Consider the following 20696-nt stretch of genomic DNA (forward strand, 5'->3'; position numbering starts at 1 on the left):
AGTGCACAACTAATAAGTATCAGACATTGAGTGATCGCACATATCCTCCGTACACTTACCTCGAGATAATCATTACAATGATGACGAGGAATCACTAAGTGGTGGGTGACTGAACTGTAGGTGGATCATCTCAATTCGTATAAAGAAAGTGTTCAAGTCCACAGCTTCACAGCTATTGTCAATACACGGGAAATGCTTTGAATACGACCCACACCACTGCAGAGCTGATTACCACGACTAGGCAAACCATCAGATTCTGCAAGCACATCGTTCCATTTTGAGACTGCCTAGTCCTCTGATCGACTGAATAAAGTGATCGGCAGGATGGACTCACAATTCCGACGGACAACAAGTCCACCGCTGGATCCAAGTGGACCATCATTCTTCAGTATCCCGAATACTTCCAACCTAACACCATTTCAAAAGGTTTTGCTCATCAGCCTGGCCGTGTCGTTCCTCGCCATCAATTTCACTTTCTATCGCCTCGCCAGCATTCTTTCCCGTGAGAGCAGGAAGTCCGGATCGATTGGCCAGTCAGCAGCAACACCTACGGGTCAGTTTGCTCATCTGCTCGTCGTTCTCGGCTCAGGAGGACACACGGCCGAAATGCTCAATATCCTCTCTACTTCTCTACCATCACTCCAAGCACCATGGACCTTTAATTTCCGAACATACGTGATTAGCTCTGGGGATTCCTTTTCCGCCCAGAGAGCCCAAGAATTCGAATCTGCTTTAGCAGAACGCAGTGCGGCCGTCCAAGAGGAATCAGTCCCCTCCTACAGCATCATAACCGTCCACCGCGCACGCAAAGTCCACCAGTCACTCTTCACTGCGCCGCTCAGCTCTTTGAGGTGTCTCTGGGACTGCCTCCGCGTGTTGATTGGATCTCATCCCAATATCATCCAAACTGGCACATCTGTAAGAGGCACTCCGGATCTGATCCTCACCAACGGACCAGGGACCGGTGTCATTGTGATCTTGGCGTCGTTGATTCTACTTTTCTTCGGCCTCGGCGGAACCTCTACCTCCTCTCCCTCGATGAACGAAAGCAAGACTCTCGCGCAAGACGCGGCTCAATCCGGCCAAATGCGCAGCATCTACATTGAGAGCTGGGCACGAGTCAAGACTTTAAGCTTGAGTGGCAGGCTGTTGAAGCCGCTGGTGGACCGCTTTATTGTGCAGTGGCCTCAGCTGGTGGAGACGGAAGGGAAGAGGGTTGAGTATATTGGACCTTTGGTCACGTAGCAATGGTGCCGGCTATGATACGTGTGTGCCAAAGACGGTAGATATCTTTCGCCACGGGAGAACGCTATGTGTAAATGTGTATGCTCAGAGTGATGCTTCGTGTCGTGTGAAGAGAATTGGTCTTTAATTGTTCTTGTACATGAATATATGTGTATGGTTACAACTCAACAGGCCTTTCCTTCAAGGCCTTCTTCTCTTGTTGTTCACAATCGTGAAAACCCAGCCATTCAGTTGCTCATTTGCGTACTCTTTTTTCCTCTACGGGAGCGTCATGGACAACGAATTCTTTGTTCAAATCAGCCAAGTAACCCTGCACATCCTCTTCACTGACTTCTTCATTATCCTTCAAGCCTTCAGCAGGCTGCTCTGCTGCACGCCTAGCAAGCACTTCCTCTGTTAAGACCTCTGCCTTCAATGCATCCACTAGTGATGAGAGAGAATTGTTCTGGTACTCCAGTGCATTGACGTCAGCGTGAAGCTCGGGATGATGGAGACCCTGGCCCTTGTAACTGTGTAGTAGCTTCTGACGATATGACGGGAGGAATGCAGTCAGTCGTCCTTCCTCGAGGAGAATCTGTATTCTGGCAGCTACACCTGCACCTTTTCGCTCTTCAGCCCTTAAGAGACTCTTCTCTCTCATTCTTTGCCGCAGCTCCATTGCAGGTGTGTCGATGCCACGGTCTTCATACCATTTCGAGCGTGCATCCTCGACGATCTTTCTGCGCACGTAATCAAACTCATGAGCCGTCCGATCGATCCGGTATTTGGGGCGAAGCTCGTCGATAATCGAGAGTTGTGGTAGCGGATCCTGTTGAACACTGGGCGTATATGTTCTCTTTTCCAGTTCTAGACGGCGAGTGTCACCCGGGAATGCTCGCATGGCCGGAACATCAACTTCAGGCCAAGGGATCTCGATATTGCAACCAGACACGTAGCGGGTATGGCGAGGCAAAGGGGATCCAGGTTCTCGTTGGACGTAGGGACCATCACCTACAATGGTATCGACGAGGACATCGCGGTCTCGTATTATATGGCCTGTTCTGGGATCTTCTTCCTTTTGTCGGTAGACGAGACGGACATCATCGATTGAAATCGCCCGGGGCATAGCTACGAACGGACTGCGCTGTTGTTGAACCGAGCCGACCGGAACTTCAAGATCAATCTGTCAACGTTAGTTCCAACCAATTTACAGCATGCTCACCCGAGCAGGACATAGGAACGTACTGTGTTCAACCCTTCAATGGTAAGTGTCCCCTGTTCCGGAAATACCTCCTTGATTTTTCCAATCTGGCCCTTGATGGCATCCGGCCCTCGGATCACACACACGCGGTCCCCTTCTACAAGGTTTCCACGGTTGCCCTTGCCTTTCCAATTGTCACCGATCAGATCGTCGCCTTTACTCGTCGGCCAGTCTGAGAGGGCATTGGGGATTTCTGGATTTTGCATAAACTGTGAGTCGAAGGTGCCGTATTTTCCACGCTTCAGACCGACATCTCTCTTCGGAGCTAATGGTCCTGCAATCCAGTCCTCACGTCGTTCTTTCCGCTCGGTCTTGACCATGTTCCGTGTCACACGTAGTTGGTAGACAAGGTGGTCATCGTGCTGTGCCCATTTCTTTCTAGTATTTTTTAGATGGTCGCGGCGAGCCTTCTTCAGTGCTTGGTTACGGGCATTCAAATTTATCCGTAGGACTTTCTGCATTTTGGATGAAGAGCCCGCTGGCGCGTGGTTTCGTGGGATTGAACGGCAATGGAACGTTGGATGGCAAGCTTGCGCAGTTCGAGCGAGATGTGTGGCTCAGGATCGTAGTTCAAGGCATCGCTTCTAGCTGCAGTATGGACGGATGACAATGGAAGTATATGAGATTTTGGTATCTGAGGTGGTGGCTAGTTTCATATGCAGAAATATAGTAGCTCCTTAAGCTATCATTGCTTGGTGCTCATGAGATACATTTCATGATGTCCGCATGCTCTCGACTTTTTGGAAATTTGGTTCCCCATAAACGGAGAATAGTTTCGGCGAAAGTGAGTCACGTGCCTTATGCTCACGGTTCTCAACTTTATGTTCTTCGAACTTGCGATTTACGGCTCCTAGTCTACGTCAATGAGAATATTATTTCACTGAGGAGCGTGTCATTAATTGCATGTTGAGGATGAACCCTGAGATGACAAACCTCGTCACGCACAAAGATGAGCTGTCCATGACGAGACTATCAATCTATCAGGAGTCCTTGTTTGCTTTTACCGTGCCATAACCGCAAGATTGTCGCCCACCCAATCATCCCCGAATCACCTCTTCGACTCCCCGGCAATGCAACGGCATAGTGGATCGAGGTTAGAGGACATCCTCACGATCCCCAGATTCTTGCTATGTCAGCACATTAGCTGTGTCTCCCATAGCCGCTTTTCCCCGGGTTTCAGAAGTTAGCCTGGGTGGATTTAAGTGGTTGACGAGACTCGGAGGTTCTCGTGCAGACAATATACCCCGAATCATGGCTTCCACCGTCATGCGGACAGACCTTGGATGTCGTTTTCTGGGTGTTACTTCATCCTAGGTGAATCATGATTGTGATGTGAATTGCACGTACCCAAAGAACACCACGGACGCATTTTGGGACACTCTCTCAGCCTTATTTATCATTGATAATAGCACTGTTTCTTCTCCGAAACATTCCTTTTGGGGCAAATACATTGAAGTTTTGATACCATATCTCAAGGTTCGAACTTCTGGCGGACATACACAACCATGCCTGATATAAAGTGGAACATCCTGCTCAAGAATCCAGCAATTGCCGTCAAGATCCTCCTGCTTGGATCGTGGCGTAGTGTACTGATCCTTCTAGCACGCATTGTCGTCCCATTTCGAGCACGCAAACTCACGCTCCGAAATGCCTTTGCACGAGCATGGATCAGGACAGCCCACTCCGCACATTCTAAGGTCTTCTGTTCGGAGCCTTGGAGCCACAATTGCCAGGAAGTGGTACTCGCTGGCTCTACCGTGGATACCCTCCACGAGAAGCCAATCGTTGGTGGTTGGGTCATCCCAAATACCGATGTCGACGAGTTGAAGCAGAAGGATGCGGTGATTGTTTTCGCCCATGGTGGCGGATATGCCATCGGGCATGGACTACAGAACGCGAGCGCTTTTCGTCGCTGGGTTGGAAAGGCAAAGTCTATGGGCCAGGAGATTGCCATTGTAACAGTCAAATACCGTAAGTGTCTTGCTATAGGGAAACTCAACTTGTGGCGATGTTACATTCCTGGTATGTGGTTCTCCAGGCTGATTTTGCCATCAACTACAGCGTTATCTGGTGAGAAACAATGGCCCGCCCAGCGAGATTCCTTCATGGCCATGTATGAGTGGCTGCTTCAACAAGGTGTTTCGCCCTCAAAGATAGTCTTCTCTGGGACGTCCGCGGGAGGTGAGCATATATATAGCTTCTACTCCTACAAAATTTGTATCATGTACTCACGCGAGTCTTCTCACTTACTAGGCGGGTTGATCCTCCTCGCCATGCTTTACATTCGAGACCATACCAATCTCCCACAGCCACGCTGTGCTGTGGCACACTCACCGTGGACCGACGTCTCAAGTGCCTTGACTGGAGTCAAGGGTCACCCGCTACTAGACACCGACTACATTGACACATACGATCAGACCTGTGTTGCAATGAACGACCTTCTACGACCCGACGGCCTACCCTTTAACACACCAGAAATAAGCCCCGTGCTCGCCAAAGATGTCTCAAGGCTTCCTCCACAATTGGTATTCTATGGCGATGCAGAGATATTGATGACGGACAGCATGAGGTGGATCAAACGCTCGAGGGATGCCGGTGTCCGAATCGACGTGCATGTGGGCAAGGGCGAGATGCACACGTACTCAAATGGGTGGCCTGTTGGCGGGCGGCGGACGGAGTTGGAATGTGATGAGCTTATGTTGAACTACATATTCTCGGAAGTAGCGCTACCGCTGTAAATTGGTGATGTTCTGCTTCTGGGCAGAAGATAAAACGCAAGGGCTGGATTGTGCTATAATGCGAACAATATATATTGCTCTTTATCGAATTACACGCTATCCATGACTACCACAATAATTACCTCCAAAGATGCGGCGGTGTTGTTGTTGGCTGTCCCTGTGTTTGCTCTTCGACTTGCTGCCCTACAGGCACGGGGTACTCTTGCATGGGTGTCTCAAACGTCCCACTAAGTTCAAAGTTGTCCAAGGCATGATCTGTGAATAGCTCTTGATATGTGCTGGGGTCGAAAACATCAAAGTCAGCCGCACTCCATGGGAATGGATACATGGATGCCAGGTAATTGGACATATGCGGATTATAACTGTTGATGCTTGTAGTCCTATGCTCAAGTGTTGATTGTAACTGTGAGCTACCCTGTCTGTCGACATCGCCTGTGTGCTGGAGTTGATTCCCCTTCTGACTCTCTTGGTTCGTCGAGTCAGGGCTGCGAACCGTCGACTTTTCCGACACTGGGGTCTGTTTTGATACTGTGGATAATGGCTTGCAGAGCATCTTGAGGCACCTAGCGTACCATATCTGATTGTTTGTCGTCATCTGGTTCACCATGGCCCATGTTCCTTCCGCGATAGGCCACACATCACGAAGTTTCATAAGAGACTGAACGCAGTCATGATATTGATGGCCTGGAACATCTACAGGCGACTTCAGTTCCATTCTGATATCGACCAGGAAAGATGCCACGGCGGTTAGAACGCAGCCCACAGATAGCGGAGGGAGATACCCGAGCAAATTCTTCTGTCGAAATTCGCGGAAAATTCCCCCCATCTCTGTAGCAACTCGGCTAACACGGGTTCTTGCCCTAATAGTAGAATTGTCTTCGGATTTTGTGCATACCGAAGTGAAGCGTTGTTCCAGCCCTTGTGGGAATGTTAAAGGACGGAGCAAAGCCTCCTGTGCCATCAGGTACAGTAGTTTGAGTGCTGCACGATGCACAAGTAAGACGGCGCTTGAGCTGTCGGAAGCCTGCCATGAGCTTTCACCTTCGTCGTCGTCATCTTGGTAGTTCAACTGGCAGTAGTTGTTCAAATTATGAGACCAACGTTCAAGCTTGTTTTGAAGTTCATCGAGGCGGGTTGGGTCCAAGTCATGCTTGGGCTTTGGAACATAAAACATTGCCCATTCTGTTGTCGAACTGTCGAATCTCTGGATCTGATGTGTATAGGTAATGATCTCACCGGCGATCATCAGAAGACTCAGCTTGGACATGAACATATCTGCCAGCATGACTTTATTGACGCAGCCACTTAGAATAGGGGAATCTTCGAGCAAGGCAATGGTGGTGGTTAATGGTTGAGTATCGAAGTCCTTAAATTTTAACACTGGTAGGTTGGTTTCTTCACATTTGATCCGCATCGGCTTCCTTGTTGCGATGCAAGAAATTCGGTCTCTCGAGACGCATGACCACCATATCCTTCTCCAGAGTCGGCTAGTTTTGACATCTAAATTATCATACGTACTCTCCACATTGAGCCCGATACCGGCTGCCAGGCTTAAACAGATGCCCAACCAGTAAGGAGGGTCTTTCTGATCATTACTGGAAACATACCAGTACACGTAATGTAGTAACGATTGGATCAGTATAACGCGATCTGTCTCCCAACCAACATCATAAAGCAACTGCAATTGGTTACAAGAACGTTTCTCATTGAACAACGCATCATAGAATTCTCACCTTGATCTTTTGCGCAAAATGAGCTCTGGCGGAAATTCTGTTCTCAAAGCCTGCATCCAGCAAATACTGGAGGTCGACAAATGCAGTTCCTGCAAACATGACGGCTTGAAAAAGAATCAGGCTGATCTTACAGCCATGCTTGCCGTCAACTCCATCCAGAAGCTCTTGGAGATCTAGCACTGGAAGAAATGGACAGACGTAGAGTGCGACGGAACGAAGCAGCTGATCACGCAGCTCGTCATATGGGACTGATAGTGCACCACACTGACTGAGATATTCAAGGTCAGCTGATTTGATTTCATGCAGAGGGCGTCCAATGTAGTCTGGAAGGTTCTCAAGGCAGAATGACTTGCCAACCATCAGTTGGTGAGGAGGTGTTGCCACTTGCACACTCTTTGACGGATGTAGACTAAATTGAACTGGCGAAGTTTTGGGTTCGGCTGATGGAGATATCAACGGCTCGTCTCCTTGTTCCTGTTTCTTCGGAAGAAGGATTGCGCTGGAGACCGAATTCCGGAGAAGCTGGGCTTTCTGAAGGCGATATTTTCTAGTTCTCCTGGATAAGGATGTTGTGCATTCGATATGATCGAGTTGACAATTGTGACAAGGTGCACCAGTATCGACCAAATCACATTTTATCTTCCGAGACCGACATTGATGACAGGCTTGAGAAGCTCGTTTCTTAGCTTGTGGAGCGGTCTGCACATCGCCGTTGAGTGAGCCTTCTGGTGGAGTTGCCGACATTACCGCTGACAACGCTTCGAACCTTTGCTTCTAGTCATATATGAGCGCCCCTAGATATATACTCAACATCCACGACAACGACAGGGAAGCGAGCAGTATGTCGTCAAAGCAGGATGCTCAAAAACAGTAGTTTCCAATGATGGAGTGCATGAATAGCTGCAAGACGTACACGGTTTTAGATAGGTCGACAGCAATGGAGAACGTCGTTTGGGTTGCAAAGGACGGATGGTGGGGTTGAGGAAAGAATTATCTAAGCCGCTTGTTTAGATTTACATCTCATGCCACACCTACCTAAGTCACCGACCATCTTCCATACACCGTCGAGGTCCTCCTAAAGGCGTGCGGTGAAGAGGACTAAGCCAGGATCGTCCATAAGCCGAGGACGAAAGATCCTGCGCTATGATGTAGCCCAGAGCATCTGCGACGATTTCAATCGGGCCATGTCTCGGATTCCCCTCGATACCTTCGGATCGGAGCTAGGCGTCTAGTTCGGGTATCTACGTGAAGTAGCCAGCTACAATAGACCAGAGCCTGACATGCAGCCGTCATGAGGGCATCGTCTTGAATTGATAGGCTATGAACATTGAAGCGTGGAGGGCAATGTTTCCTAAACTTGAGGTCGAGAATCCGCACCTACTCGTAGAACTCAGGCTGACAGACCGGTAGCTTGGCAACCTAGCCCCTATCGGTTACGGCATCTGCTTCTAAGGGCAGCAACTCTTCCTCCTTCCCTCAACTTTGGTCAAGAGCTGTAAAGATCTGACTGGACGAGAGAGTCCCTTCCTACCCTGCTTGCGAAGTGGCGCTGAGTTCATGGCTCTGATGGCTGAGCGAAAGTACCGGAGATGAGATGTCTGCCAAGGTCCTTACCCTTCACCAGAACGGCAATGAATGACAAAACGCACAGTCGGCTGACGTTTGTCAAAGCCTGAAGAATCAAAAGAGCATCTTGGAAGTGTTTTGCAGAGCACAGAAGTGACCAAGGTCTGTCAAGAGACAATCATCATGCTACTAGACATGGTCTGTCTTAATTCTGCGCCCATTAAGCCCCTTAACCTGGACCGATGAAGCCGATGATGGTTGACCGCTGTCAATGTGACAAAATGCTGCCATCTGAAGGCACCAATATTCGAAACCCCATTCACATATGCAAGCATGCCTCAAACCACTTGGATCAATCTGCGCACTGTCTCCGGACCACGACATCCTGGATGGGAACGGCTCTCCTCTGATTGCCTCTGAGTTTGTGGTAGGAATGCGAGGCTTGCTCGTGTTCGTGTAGCTTGAGGATCCGAGCGTAAGGACAAGCCATCGGATCTAATGTCATATTATACACGCCCCTATCCATTTGAAGTACTAATTTCATTGATATCTTGCTCTAATATAGGCATGGCCCCTTTTGCTCGTTTCGGACTTGTTGCTTGGCCCTTTGGTGCATCATATGATGTCCTATCTATCGGCATTTCACCACTGGTCTTTTCAGTTCTTTTGCATCCTCTGTGTTCAAACTTCTCGTCAAGATGGAGCAATACGTACCACTTGTCACTCGGGACACCCCGAGTATACACCCCGAGCAGCATGATTCCGTCGCGGCGTCAGATGTGGATTTCGAAAGACCCGATGGCCTACCACTGCCGAGATGGTACCAGCTGCCTAGATGGAATGCATCACCGAAATGGGAACTAACAACAGGCTGGAATAACTGGTCATGGCATGGCATACCCGATGCGAAAACTTCCTTGTGGGGCATATTATCATTTATTGGCACTTTGTTGCCGAGATACGCGCAACCTGGAGGTTTAAAAGTCAAAGGAGAGCTACATCCTACAGCGTATTTAGACGCATTGAGAGGGTGGGTAGCCATTCTCGTCATGAATTATCATACTTTCGGCAACAAGGCGACGATACTCGAAAAACCCTTGTTCAGTGCCTTTCTCAACGGGCGAGCCATGGTGGATATATTCTTTGTCATCTCAGGATACGTTCTGAGCTACCGACTTCTTAGAATGATACGCAATCACGAGCCAGGTTTTCAGAAAGCATTGGCTTCCTCGACGTTTAGGCGATGGCTGCGACTTTATGCTTCGACCGCTATTGCATCACTTGTCACTGCTATTGCCGTATATCTTGGCTGGTGTCGCCCAGAGTTCAGAAAGGCTACGTTCCTTGCTCAATTAGATCATTGGATGTGGGACACTGTTGCTGCAACTAGTCCATTTGCCAACATCAACGGCTATTGGTCTCGCGATGTGTTTCGAACCCAATACCTTGATCAGATGTGGACTATCCCTGTTGAATTTCGAGGCAGTCTCGTCGTCTTCTGGTTCTGTGCCGCGGCTGCGTGCTTGTCTACAAGAGGGAGAAAGATCTTTTGCTGCGTGGTGATGGCACTCTGCTATCTATGGGCAACTGCGTATGCTGGGATTTTCCTCCTAGGAGTTCTTATCGCGGATTTCTCATTCGATCGCTACCCTGAGAGACTTTCTCGTATTCGACTGGCCCAGCAACAGAATCTGGACACATTACCGGAGAAGGCGTGCCAACGACAGTCTCCGTTCGCCAAAGCAGGATATGTTTGCCTACTCCTGGTGGCGATGTTCCTTCTTGGGCAGCCGCCCACCGAGTTCGGCTACGCAAACTATTTTCTATGGCCAACTCTGAGCAAGGCCATTCCCTGGTACTACCCTCCTGAGCTGGGTCAACATGTTTGGTTGTCCGTTGGATCTGGTCTCTTGGTCTTCACCCTAGACAGATGCCGCATGCTTCAAATTCCTCTGGAATCGGGATTTTCTCAATATTTGGGCGATCTGTCCTTCGGTGTGTACGCCATGCATAACACTGTAAATTGGTGTCTTTATATGCCCTACGTTGAACCATGGCGGGCCATACATCTAGGCGATGGTTTCTTTTCCGGCCTTCCTGGTATGGTCTTCACCACTTTGGTTATTCTCTGGGTAGCGGATTATTTCACGAGGATTGATAATTGGGTAGTTTGGTTGGGGAAATGGCTCGAGTCAAAGACATTTGTTTGATCGAGCGACTGAGTCAACCGCAGAGCTTCTGAAAACCCGATTTACGAGCCCTTGTCGGCCTGATGACCAACGGGAGATATTCTGGCGTTTTATTGCCGTGGAAGATAGCTTAAACCTGTCGTTCAATGACTGAATTCATAGTGGCACACATATTTCAACAGACCTTCATCCAACTTGACTCCTCGAGTGGTTTGTACAAATTTCACACAGCATTTACGTTGCCTCCTATCTCCAGCTGATCATCTGGTAGACTTCGATTGGCGGATGGTCGTGCCGAGAATGCCATGAAGGACGTCCGCCTGATATCTGCAGGCTGTCACTGCGGCTCGGACAACACTTGCGGCAAGTATCCTCTATGGACCCGTGCTCGAGTACGAGCCACCGTGATCAGAATGAACGTGGTGGTGTGTCCCACAGTTGTGCACAGAGCTCCGGACCGTGGCCGCTCCGACTCCATCCGCCCTGAAGAAAGGGGTTATCACAGAACCTTGACTGTCTGGGTTGACCTGTTTCTCGCAGAACAAGACAACTCATTCAACCGCCTTTGGCATGGATTCATACGCTTCTTCATTCAATTTATAGTCCTGTAACACTATTTAACCCCCAAGACGAACCAATATTTCGAGAAATCGCTATCCACAGCCAAGCCGACCCATATCTAGGCAAACATCATCCGCTGAAGGGCTCTCGCAAGACGAACGACGGTCTTATCCACCCGCTCAAAATAATCCGACGCAATCAACACCATCAGAGGATACACGATAAAGCCTGGGATATACTTCAAGACCGTGTTGCCCATATACTGCTCACGTAGTGGTATCATGACCTGCATGTATGGACCTAGCAGAAAAGGGCCATGCATTGCATACAGTCCGAACGAGATGTCACCCAGGTATTGGGATAACCGCCAATGCAGCGGCTTCTGTAAAGTTGGGTAGAACTCCAGGGCGTAGACCAGTGCGAAGGCGCCGAAGCCGTACCAGAAGAGGTATTTCCCGTTATCGTTCCACCAATATGGAATGGCGCCTGCCATGTGATTCCACGGGTAGTTGTTGAAGGTATCTGGTTGACTCAAGAGGAACAGGCCGAGGAGAAAAATACAGATATGTTTGATCTTCGTTCGCTTTTGTACTTCTGGTTGCTTTGGGATGACCCATGGACTGTCCAATCGTTCCGGACTTCTGCTTAGAGCCAAGTCCGCAATGAAGAGGCCAGCCATGAACTCGGCTATGTAGACTGCCTGCCAGACATAGCATACGATCATGACGACCCAGGTGGAAATCATTCGGGTCTTGGTTGGCATTTTGCAGACGGCAGTGCAGAAGGCGAAAAGAGCCACACTCCCGCGATATTCTGCTGCGATACTCCACATCGGGCTGAGGTATCTCGAAGTCGCGATATCACTGTCTGGCCATCCTCTGATGTGACCAAAAGGATTGGTGAAGTATATCATGTCAAAAGTGAAATCCACGAGCTGGCCCCATAAGGTCTCTTTCCGTATGCTGTCTGGCGGATAGCAGCCCTCATATATCCGCAGCCGCATCAGAATCAGGCCAATGAAGCAAGCGCAGGCCGCACTGCCGTACAGTCTGATATATCTTCGAAACGTCGATGATGCAAGAGAGGTGAGCAGGGCTTCGGATTCCCCCTTCCGCATGTAGATGAGGAAACGGTATCCCAAGACATATCCCGAGATAACGAAGAACAAGGCCACCATGGACGCGCCGTTGAAAATGACATTGAGAAATGGTTGTCGTCTCCAGTTGTCGCCACCGACGTTGAACGAATGTGCCCAGAAGACACCCACGGCCGCCCACCCTCTGAGGGCATCCAGGTAGGACGTCGGACCGAGCTTTCTGTGTGCGATACCACCCGGCTGTGCGAAACGTGGCAATGCAGAAATCACTCGTTTCTTCACTCCATCATTCGTGGAGTACCATGTCTCGGATTTTGATTCGAGCTTCCACATTGGTATAGGGTCATTATTGCCGTTGAGCGTGTGAGTCTCATCGTGGCCGCCTAGAGGAGTGTATCGCGCCATCCTAGCACTTCGTAGTGAGTGTTGCCGAAGTTCGAGAAGGGTTCACCGGCTCTTGAGATGGATAGAGCATGCGACATGGACAGAAATTCAGGGAGACGTGCTGCACAGTTTATCAACAATCGGCTTACATCGTACGAACGTGAAGAGTCCGTGCATACGGACAAGTGCAAGGGGGAACCCCACCTGGACTGTCATCTCGTGAATGATGTGAAGGGATCAACACCTCTGGCGACTTCGTAGTCTTGACAGTTCGGAGCTCTCAGCGAGTGACCTCAAACCGTACCTAGGTGCTGTTGCTTCATCCTCAATCAGAGCGGTTGGTTAATCCATTTTTCTGTGAAAAACTTGCATCTTCTTCACAAGGATCGAAAGTGTCGTGTTTCTCCCCCAAGACAGATCAGCATAGCACTAGTATAAGATACAGATAGATACCTATCTACCAAGCAGTAATATGCTGTTGTGAATCGACGTTAGGAGGGGTTTCAGGGGCAAAAAGGCTTGGCTCAGGAGTTTGACAGCGACCAAGCTCTTGACTTGTACGAACCCTTTCTTTCAGGAACGTGTCAGTCCTGTAACTTATGCATCGTATTTGCCTATTCACCATCCTGAAGATTGATCCGAGATTGTGACAGAGGTGCGGGGTTATCGCAATTTCTAAGTGTGTTTGTCGAGAACTGGCTCCTACGCGGAAGTCCCGTACGCGCATGTGACTTTCTCAAAATACATACGGCAATAAGCCTTGCTCCAAACTCCTGGCGAATAAGAATAATTGGTCTTTTATCGTTGAGTTGCCACAAAATGTACTTATCCTGCCTTGCTGAACATGAAATTGATTTCCACCAAGCAAGGGCCCACGTGGACACCCGACAGGCTAGGGGAAATACCGAAAACTCCTCCATTAATCATATATCTGAATTAGTTAACGCTTCAGAGTTTTGAGAATGGCGAAAGCGAGGACCTTGCAGTCCGAATCTCCCGTGCTGGGTGGTCGTTGTTGGTAGTCGCTGCTAACAAAGCCGCTGGTGCTTTGTACAGCATAATGTGAAAGTGTTCTAACGTTCGAGTCAGCCAGTTCTTTCCTGGTCTATTCAAATCGCTATTCCGTCACGTACCTAGTTCATGGACACTTTTCAGACTTTTCCAGTTCTTGAACCACGTAATCTGATTTCGACCCATTTTTCTAAAGCGTGGCTCAAGATCGTTATCACTAGCACAAAATGTTTTGGCGATAAACTCTTCAATCACAGCCTTGGCTTCTTCAGTCACTTCTCCGGTCTTTTCATCCTCGTCAATGAGAAATTTGGTCCAGACAACAAGGTGAGTGATGTCTTGATCGATAAAATAAGGCCAGTCGTTGTATAGAACTTTGAAGTCTGTGGGGTTGGAGAAAGGTCTATCGCCTGAAGGCACGGTATCGTTCCATCGGAGTCTTTCCTGCCTCACGAAGGACAACACCGAACCATGTGTATGCTTCAATTGGTATGTATATTCGCGGTATCCACGAAGGTCGTTGGCGCAACGTTGAAACATGTCTATTCGGTTTGATTCTATTGATAGCTGTCAGTATCAATGAAAAAAAATCTTTGACCTAGCGCTCTATGCCTGTTTCGTCACTGGGACGTTGGCCACCATGAGGCGAAGAAAAATCCAAACTCAATACCTACGGACGAGATTTTGAACCTGTATCCAGGATAGTCTCTGGAAATCTTCATTTCTTGTAGACAGAATCTGAATGCTCTTTTCGCTTTGTCCAAGAAGATAGTCAGGGCAGTGTTCTGTCCAGTCTTCCTCGGGTTGATTTACATTCCAGTAATGTGTTGAAAGATGCTGTTTGTCAGAGATTGTTGCTCGAGGCGAAGTATACACAGAGCCCGGCATTTAGTCCCCAGTAATCCGCCTTCTTGAATCTTAGAATTTTCTTCGGGGGAGAATAAGGGAATAAGGGTAACTTAGGGTGAGATGGTTGAGGGCTCGATCATGTTTATCTGATGGATGCTTCTGACTAAGGGGTGGACTAGCGTGAAATTTTTCGCCGCGTTGGCCTCGTAGACCATGCACTATGGTAGACTATCGTGGGTTCCATGATGGACAGTTATTTGAGCTAGGTTGAAGACGAAATAATATAAGTGAGCAAGGATATGGAAGGCCCGAAGCAATCACCCACTGCTCTTGTCATGCATCTTGTGCGTGCTTAGGAGCAGTGGCTGAAGTTGAGGAGGCTTTGGTAGGTGAGAGCGCCCCCAGAAGGACCGAAGTTTTGGTGCCTATACGGGGAAAGCCGCAAGGTGGCATTGGGCGACACCTTGGGGTATGATCGACCAATATGTCCGACATGTGTATGGGCAGCCTCGGATTGCTTGTTCCTTTGGCAATGAGATTCTGAAAAGCATTATTACAGGCAGAAGAATACTCCACATGCGATTTGAAGCGGTGATTCCAGAGAAGTCCGAAACACTTCATCCTTCAAACCGCCCTTATGCCATGCTTGAATTGCTTGGATTACAGAATTCGGCTTTGGTGGAATGGACACATGGCACACCATCCTCGAAGAGAATACAAACCAGGACTTTTCCTGGGCCCATCTTGGTCCAATCTCAGACGACCACTTGAAAGGATTCAAAGTGGCCGCTAGAGACAAATGTTTCGAGCAAAGAGATCGATATACCCCCACTTGCCCCCCCCTGTCGCATTGGACTACAATATCATCGGCAAAGTGGTTACCGTTTCAACAAGACGCCCTTACCATATACCATTGATCCCTCAAAGTCCCGTTGGGACGAAGTCTTAATACGAGCCGGACGCAAGGACGGCGGGGTCCAGAAGCGTCGCCCACGCTGTTGTTCAGATTGTAGAGACACTACAATAAAGGTGCAAAGTCACCCTCTCGTTCCTGCTCAGTTTTTATACCGGCCAGCCAGACCAGAGGGATCGACGTCGGCGTACTTGACGAAATGTCTTCCGGATAGAGCCCCTGGGCTTTGCAAGCGCTAAATCCCAGTCCAAAAATCCTGTCTCTGGAATCGGTGGCCAGAAAAGTTTCCAGAGCTTGCCATGAATATAGCCGGTAATTTCCAACTTGTTTGGAGTCGATACAGATGAACAATAGTGTTGAGAAAGAGTATCTGACTCTACCCTATAGTCGAGGCGGCAGAAGCCAGAACGGCTCAGCCAGGTATTACTCCAGGATAATTCATGTCATGGTTATTGATGATCACCGTGAACGATGATCTGGTTGTGTTGAAGACTGCGACTTCCTGTATGACAAAGACTCTGCGGAACTCTGAGTTTTCCAAGATGTGCGCAGATGTTCACGAAGAGTCCTATCGACGTCTGGAAGACCACGAGCAATATGCGAAGAGCGTCAGGACAATCGGAATTTGATGCTGGACAAGCAGGCCGCCTCGGGATTCCTCTTTCGGCGGCCTTCAATGCCAAGAGAGCCACACCCAAGTTTTTCAGCTGAGCCCTGGACGTTTACTTCGTACCTAGGTACAATTCATGAATAACTGATTGAAGGCTGACTACGGATACTCAGTGCTCAATCGACTCACAGCTGAAGCTAGAGACCCAATAAATGCAGGCCTCGTTCTTGGCCGCCTAGAGTGACTTCATATTACGCAAAGCAGTCAGCACAGTCATGGCCAAGATTTAACAACTTACTATTATGAGGCGAGCTCGGTTGGCAGACTCCACTCCCAGTAAAACGTCACCCCAGGTTCGCCGAGAAACCAGTGCCATCACCCACAGGAAAGTCTCTTCTTTGGATGTTGTGAGGATCGATGAATTGAATACCCGATAAGCTCAAAGCATCTCGAAAACCCGTCTTGAAGAGGGTCAGCGTTCTGAAAAGCGCGGAAGAACAACGCCGAGGCTACTTGACCGCTTGGTACATCGCTGTGAGGGCGAGATCAACTCAAAGTTGGAATGGCCAATTGCAGCCTTACATGTAAGCCACTTCGTGTTGACAAGACCCAAGAAAATCCTACATGTTCGAGACCAACTTCGCTCTCGAATCAGCTTCTGCAGCAACCACTGCTGAAGATTATTGACACACGTGAATGAGAAAGATACATTCCCAATTCTGGTACGCTCAATTCGTGGTGAAGACTTTGACTGCTTTCACTTCCGATTGTGGCTAGGATAGCACTTGGCATGCAGTAAGTTGAGGTGAGATTCTGCGTTGGATTCAGGTAGGCACGCCATTCGAATCTTCTAAGACCAGGTCATGTGTGAAGGGCAACCTGCAGCACGCTGCAGGACGTGACATGCTAGTCTCACGGCTCATCCGAACAACAACATAAATAAAGTATGCTGGCTGCCCGGAAGGCCCAAGAGGGTGTCAAGCATCATCTCTAGAGAAATTGCCGACTTCTTGGCTCAACTCGCAATTCGGCACAATGGTAACTTTGAAATGGATTGCTTCAGCTGGCCTGGTAATTACTGGCGCACTGTCCGCCCCTGTACCAACCTGGAGTGATTGGGACACCACAGCTCAGTGCGGGAAAGTGAATATCTTTTTCGAGTATGTATTGTCGTGGTAGCTCATTTGAAGTACTGCTGACGGGAGTCTTCGAAGAGGTCTGCCGCCGTATCATCCGCTTGTCATAGCCCAGGGGTACAATCCTGCATTGGTTGAAAGTTCATTGAGGCAGGATCAGGCTAGAATCCTTGCTGCTGGTTATAACCTTCTGTGTAGGTCATGAACGACTAAGCTACAAAGCTTGGAACGCTCGGCTGAGGTCTTTTCAGGTATCTTTGTTGGACCAGAGGTTGATAAGAGTGTATTGCGTGATCGGCTTTCGAAACACCACTGGGATGCATCAGTGACTGGCTTCGGTGTGAGGGGCGCTGCTCGCGAAGATCTCACAATCGAGTTCACAGGTACGTCTTAGCGTCTAGGAATTTGCAGGATTCAGTAGCTGATCGTGTCTATCACAGAATTGGTTGAACTATTCCATGAAGAAATCGATGGTCCAGCGCTGTACAACTACTCTCCCAACAGCACGCTTTGGGCTATTCAGAGGTATTTCCCGATAATCGCAGATTGTGCCGGCTCACCGGGGCAAGATCTTGTAAGCATCTGCGCCCATTGCTGGTTTTGATATGACTAAAGCCTTGGGAATAGGGATTCGAAGTCGTCTGCGATTCATCAGTCTGCTCACGAAACGAGATTTAAGATCCAGTCCTACCACAGCAGTGTCCAAACATTTTCGGAAATTGATATGATGCGATAGAGCCAGTGTCATTGCTGCAAAAAACGCGATACAATGGTCGAGAGCTATGTCAGATGTTACCGGATGCAGAGATCGCTTTTGATATAAAGGGTGTTAAAAGCAGAGTTGTACCACTGCTAAAGCTGCCAGTCTTGGGATATGGCAAGTATGTGATAATATGGCAAGCCAAGCGCAACTTTGCCCAGACTGTGCGACTTTCCACTTATCTAATACGAGTAGTCTTGCATACTAGTTTGTGCAACCTCTCATCTTGACTCATCCTGGCCGTGCTTCAATCACTCCTCATGTGCAAAGGATATGCTGGGTCATTGCTCAAGTCTGGTGATTGCAGTTGACATTATTTCCAGGAGAGTTGACACCAACGCATGATAGCATCTGGATATGAACATGACTTTAAGATCTGTTATCGAAATGGCGGCGATCATACCGGATCATATTACCTTGCATTCAACACTTTGTCGTATTTCATATTCTACTCAAGAACAACAAACAAGGATGTCTCAATGTTGATAAAAGAGAAAAGCCCCAGCAAAGCGACAAGCTCAGGTCCGATCGTTGTAAAGCAGCATGAGGTCGAATCCCAAACCAGATGTCAGAATGTGTGGTCTAAACCTTAAATGGCCTAGCGTTGTCATCCTTCGGAGTCAGAAATTAACCTCGACTTCAGAGAGATGCTCGGTGAGTTGAGTGACTCCGTTGCCAATTCCAATTGAATCGAGAATACCCGCTGGGTGTTCTCAAAGACCGACTCCATCGAGACTCAGGGTCGCACGCAGAAATGTATCATCCCGACGGATGCTAGGATGCTCCGAAAACTGACAAGGCACAATCATCCTTACCAACGAGATCATGAGCCGTTCGTATCCGCCCGAAAGATAGCTTCTGGGAAGGTAAGTACTACTTAGTAAGTATCTACTTGGGAATGTCCGCGAATGGGATGATATAACATGTGCGGCAACTATCTCAAAGCGAGTAGTGTCCGCAGCATATTTTCCGCTAACAAATTAACGCTCTGCGAACCTGTGTCCATCGTCTTTTACACCAAAGCCTTTCGAGGATTCAAATTTCTGTGGTCACTATGTCAAGAGCTCCGAGGACGAAAGCGTGTGACGCTTGCCACCGCGCGAAGCGGAAATGTGGGAAGCAAACACCCTCGTGCCTGAGATGCACGAAACGTGGTTTCGAATGCAGATACCCAGCAACAAAGCCCAGCTGTTTCGTCCTTTGCGAAGATGGCTTCAACTTCAATGAAAACGTCTTTGGTATTCGATATCAAGATCTCAATAGAGATGTGGACGCAGTGCCCAGCTCATGTCTTGCAGTGAGCCAAAGTGTTCCAACACATGAAGCCGCGCGATCTCCAGACTTTGACGTGTCGCAACTTCCTAGCAGCAAAGCCAGCAGTCTTGTAAGACAGCATTCATTCTCAAGCTGGCTTAAGGCGTCAGATTCTCACGACTTTGACTCATTGCAACAGCTGGGGATTACCACACTGCGGTTCATAGATGTGAAATGCCATGTAGTGACCATCCGACGGTGGCTTCACCAATGGGTCGATACAGGCAGTAATCCTTTCATTCACAAATTGTTGTACATGGCCTACTTTCCACGCTGCATTCAAGACGCTTATTTAGCTTTGTCGTGTTATCTGAGAAAAGCGACGTCAAACGAACGACTCGTGACACAAATTATTGAGGATCGCGCAACACAATTGATCCAAGATCATGCGGTTGTCTCAGGAAAAGCTCGCGAAGGACAGGTGGGTACTGTCCCAGTTTCCTCAGCCAGTTTTGCACACATCGCGCGCGTGCAAGCTTTGCTAGTTTACCAGTTCATCGGTCTTTACGACGGTGACATTCGGATGAGACATCTTGCAGAGGGCCGCATACCTGTTCTCTACTCTTGGGCGCAACAGATGTTCGAGCACTACAGCAGAACAACCTATGCGGGAAGCACACTGGATTCGCAGATTATACGAGATTTAGCTTCCTTTCACTCCGTGGAGTCTGCCATTCGAAACTCCGACGACTTTGCCTGGTATGAATGGATCACTGCTGAGACGATTCGACGCACTGCCATCATTGCGTGTGGCATGCAAACACTGTACATCGTTTTGCAGCAGGGAGGGACAATCCCATGTCAGAAAGACATCATGTATACGCCCAATAAAGGACTGTGGGAAGCGGAATCATCAATGGATTGGGAGAAATTATGTTCTGAGACCAATGCAACGCTCGTGCAGACTGCAGATGTTAAGCAAGTTTTGACCACTTTGGGACCTGCAAGTCTTGATGATTTTGCAACTGTGCTACAAATTTCGAGTGGTACGTAAGGATTGGGAGATAAGATGTCCATGCCGGCCAAAAGCAATGGCTTGGGCCCAGTACGATCTTCTTCTTCAGTGCTGATTGTTTGACGCTGCGAAGTGTCTGCAAAAATGTCATTTTGAGACTGAATCAGTGAATGACGACCGGTTGTCCGCAGTCATTTGACTCAGACTTAATTAGAGGGACAGCATCCAAAAAGCATGTGCAGAGTCAGTGTGGGTCCTTTGGCGGTCTCCAGGCTGTTGGCCGCAGCCTTGCGGCCCCTTTCCAAGACGGGATAGCGTCCGCCAGCCTTTCGGCCTGCAAGACCCGTTGAAGACCGGCTTCGATCGTCCATGGAAATAATAGACCGCAAGATGGGT

General features: G+C 48.8%; 7 protein-coding genes across 7 annotated transcripts; 4 read left to right on the top strand and 3 right to left on the bottom strand.

The window, feature by feature from the left end:
- Positions 1–324: 324 nt before the first annotated feature.
- LTR84_001458 (uncharacterized protein) lies at positions 325–1245 on the top strand (the record flags this gene model as incomplete). The annotated part of the gene is made up of 1 exon (XM_064845082.1): positions 325–1245. One exon carries the CDS (start codon positions 325–327, stop codon positions 1243–1245), a length of 921 nt encoding a protein of 306 aa, XP_064707340.1.
- Positions 1246–1480: 235 nt separating this feature from the next.
- Positions 1481–2946, bottom strand: LTR84_001459 (uncharacterized protein; the record flags this gene model as incomplete). Its single annotated transcript, XM_064845083.1, has 2 exons — positions 1481–2407; positions 2470–2946. The coding sequence occupies 2 exons, from the start codon at positions 2944–2946 to the stop codon at positions 1481–1483; spliced, it is 1404 nt and encodes a 467-aa protein (XP_064707341.1).
- Positions 2947–3990: 1044 nt separating this feature from the next.
- On the top strand, positions 3991–5223 carry LTR84_001460 (uncharacterized protein; the record flags this gene model as incomplete). The annotated part of the gene is made up of 1 exon (XM_064845084.1): positions 3991–5223. One exon carries the CDS (start codon positions 3991–3993, stop codon positions 5221–5223), a length of 1233 nt encoding a protein of 410 aa, XP_064707342.1.
- Positions 5224–5341: 118 nt separating this feature from the next.
- Positions 5342–7700, bottom strand: LTR84_001461 (uncharacterized protein; the record flags this gene model as incomplete). Its single annotated transcript, XM_064845085.1, has 2 exons — positions 5342–6901; positions 6957–7700. 2 exons carry the CDS (start codon positions 7698–7700, stop codon positions 5342–5344), a joined length of 2304 nt encoding a protein of 767 aa, XP_064707343.1.
- A 1520-nt stretch (positions 7701–9220) lies between these two features.
- Positions 9221–10732, top strand: LTR84_001462 (uncharacterized protein; the record flags this gene model as incomplete). Its single annotated transcript, XM_064845086.1, has 1 exon — positions 9221–10732. The coding sequence occupies one exon, from the start codon at positions 9221–9223 to the stop codon at positions 10730–10732; it is 1512 nt and encodes a 503-aa protein (XP_064707344.1).
- A 658-nt stretch (positions 10733–11390) lies between these two features.
- Positions 11391–14303, bottom strand: LTR84_001463 (uncharacterized protein; the record flags this gene model as incomplete). Its single annotated transcript, XM_064845087.1, has 2 exons — positions 11391–12751; positions 13886–14303. The coding sequence occupies 2 exons, from the start codon at positions 14301–14303 to the stop codon at positions 11391–11393; spliced, it is 1779 nt and encodes a 592-aa protein (XP_064707345.1).
- A 4782-nt stretch (positions 14304–19085) lies between these two features.
- On the top strand, positions 19086–20339 carry LTR84_001464 (uncharacterized protein; the record flags this gene model as incomplete). Its single annotated transcript, XM_064845088.1, has 1 exon — positions 19086–20339. The coding sequence occupies one exon, from the start codon at positions 19086–19088 to the stop codon at positions 20337–20339; it is 1254 nt and encodes a 417-aa protein (XP_064707346.1).
- Positions 20340–20696: the final 357 nt, after the last annotated feature.

Source organism: Exophiala bonariae, assembly GCF_035927105.1.
Source record: "Exophiala bonariae strain CCFEE 5792 chromosome Unknown scaffold_10, whole genome shotgun sequence".
NCBI classification, from domain to species: Eukaryota; Fungi; Ascomycota; class Eurotiomycetes; order Chaetothyriales; family Herpotrichiellaceae; genus Exophiala; species Exophiala bonariae.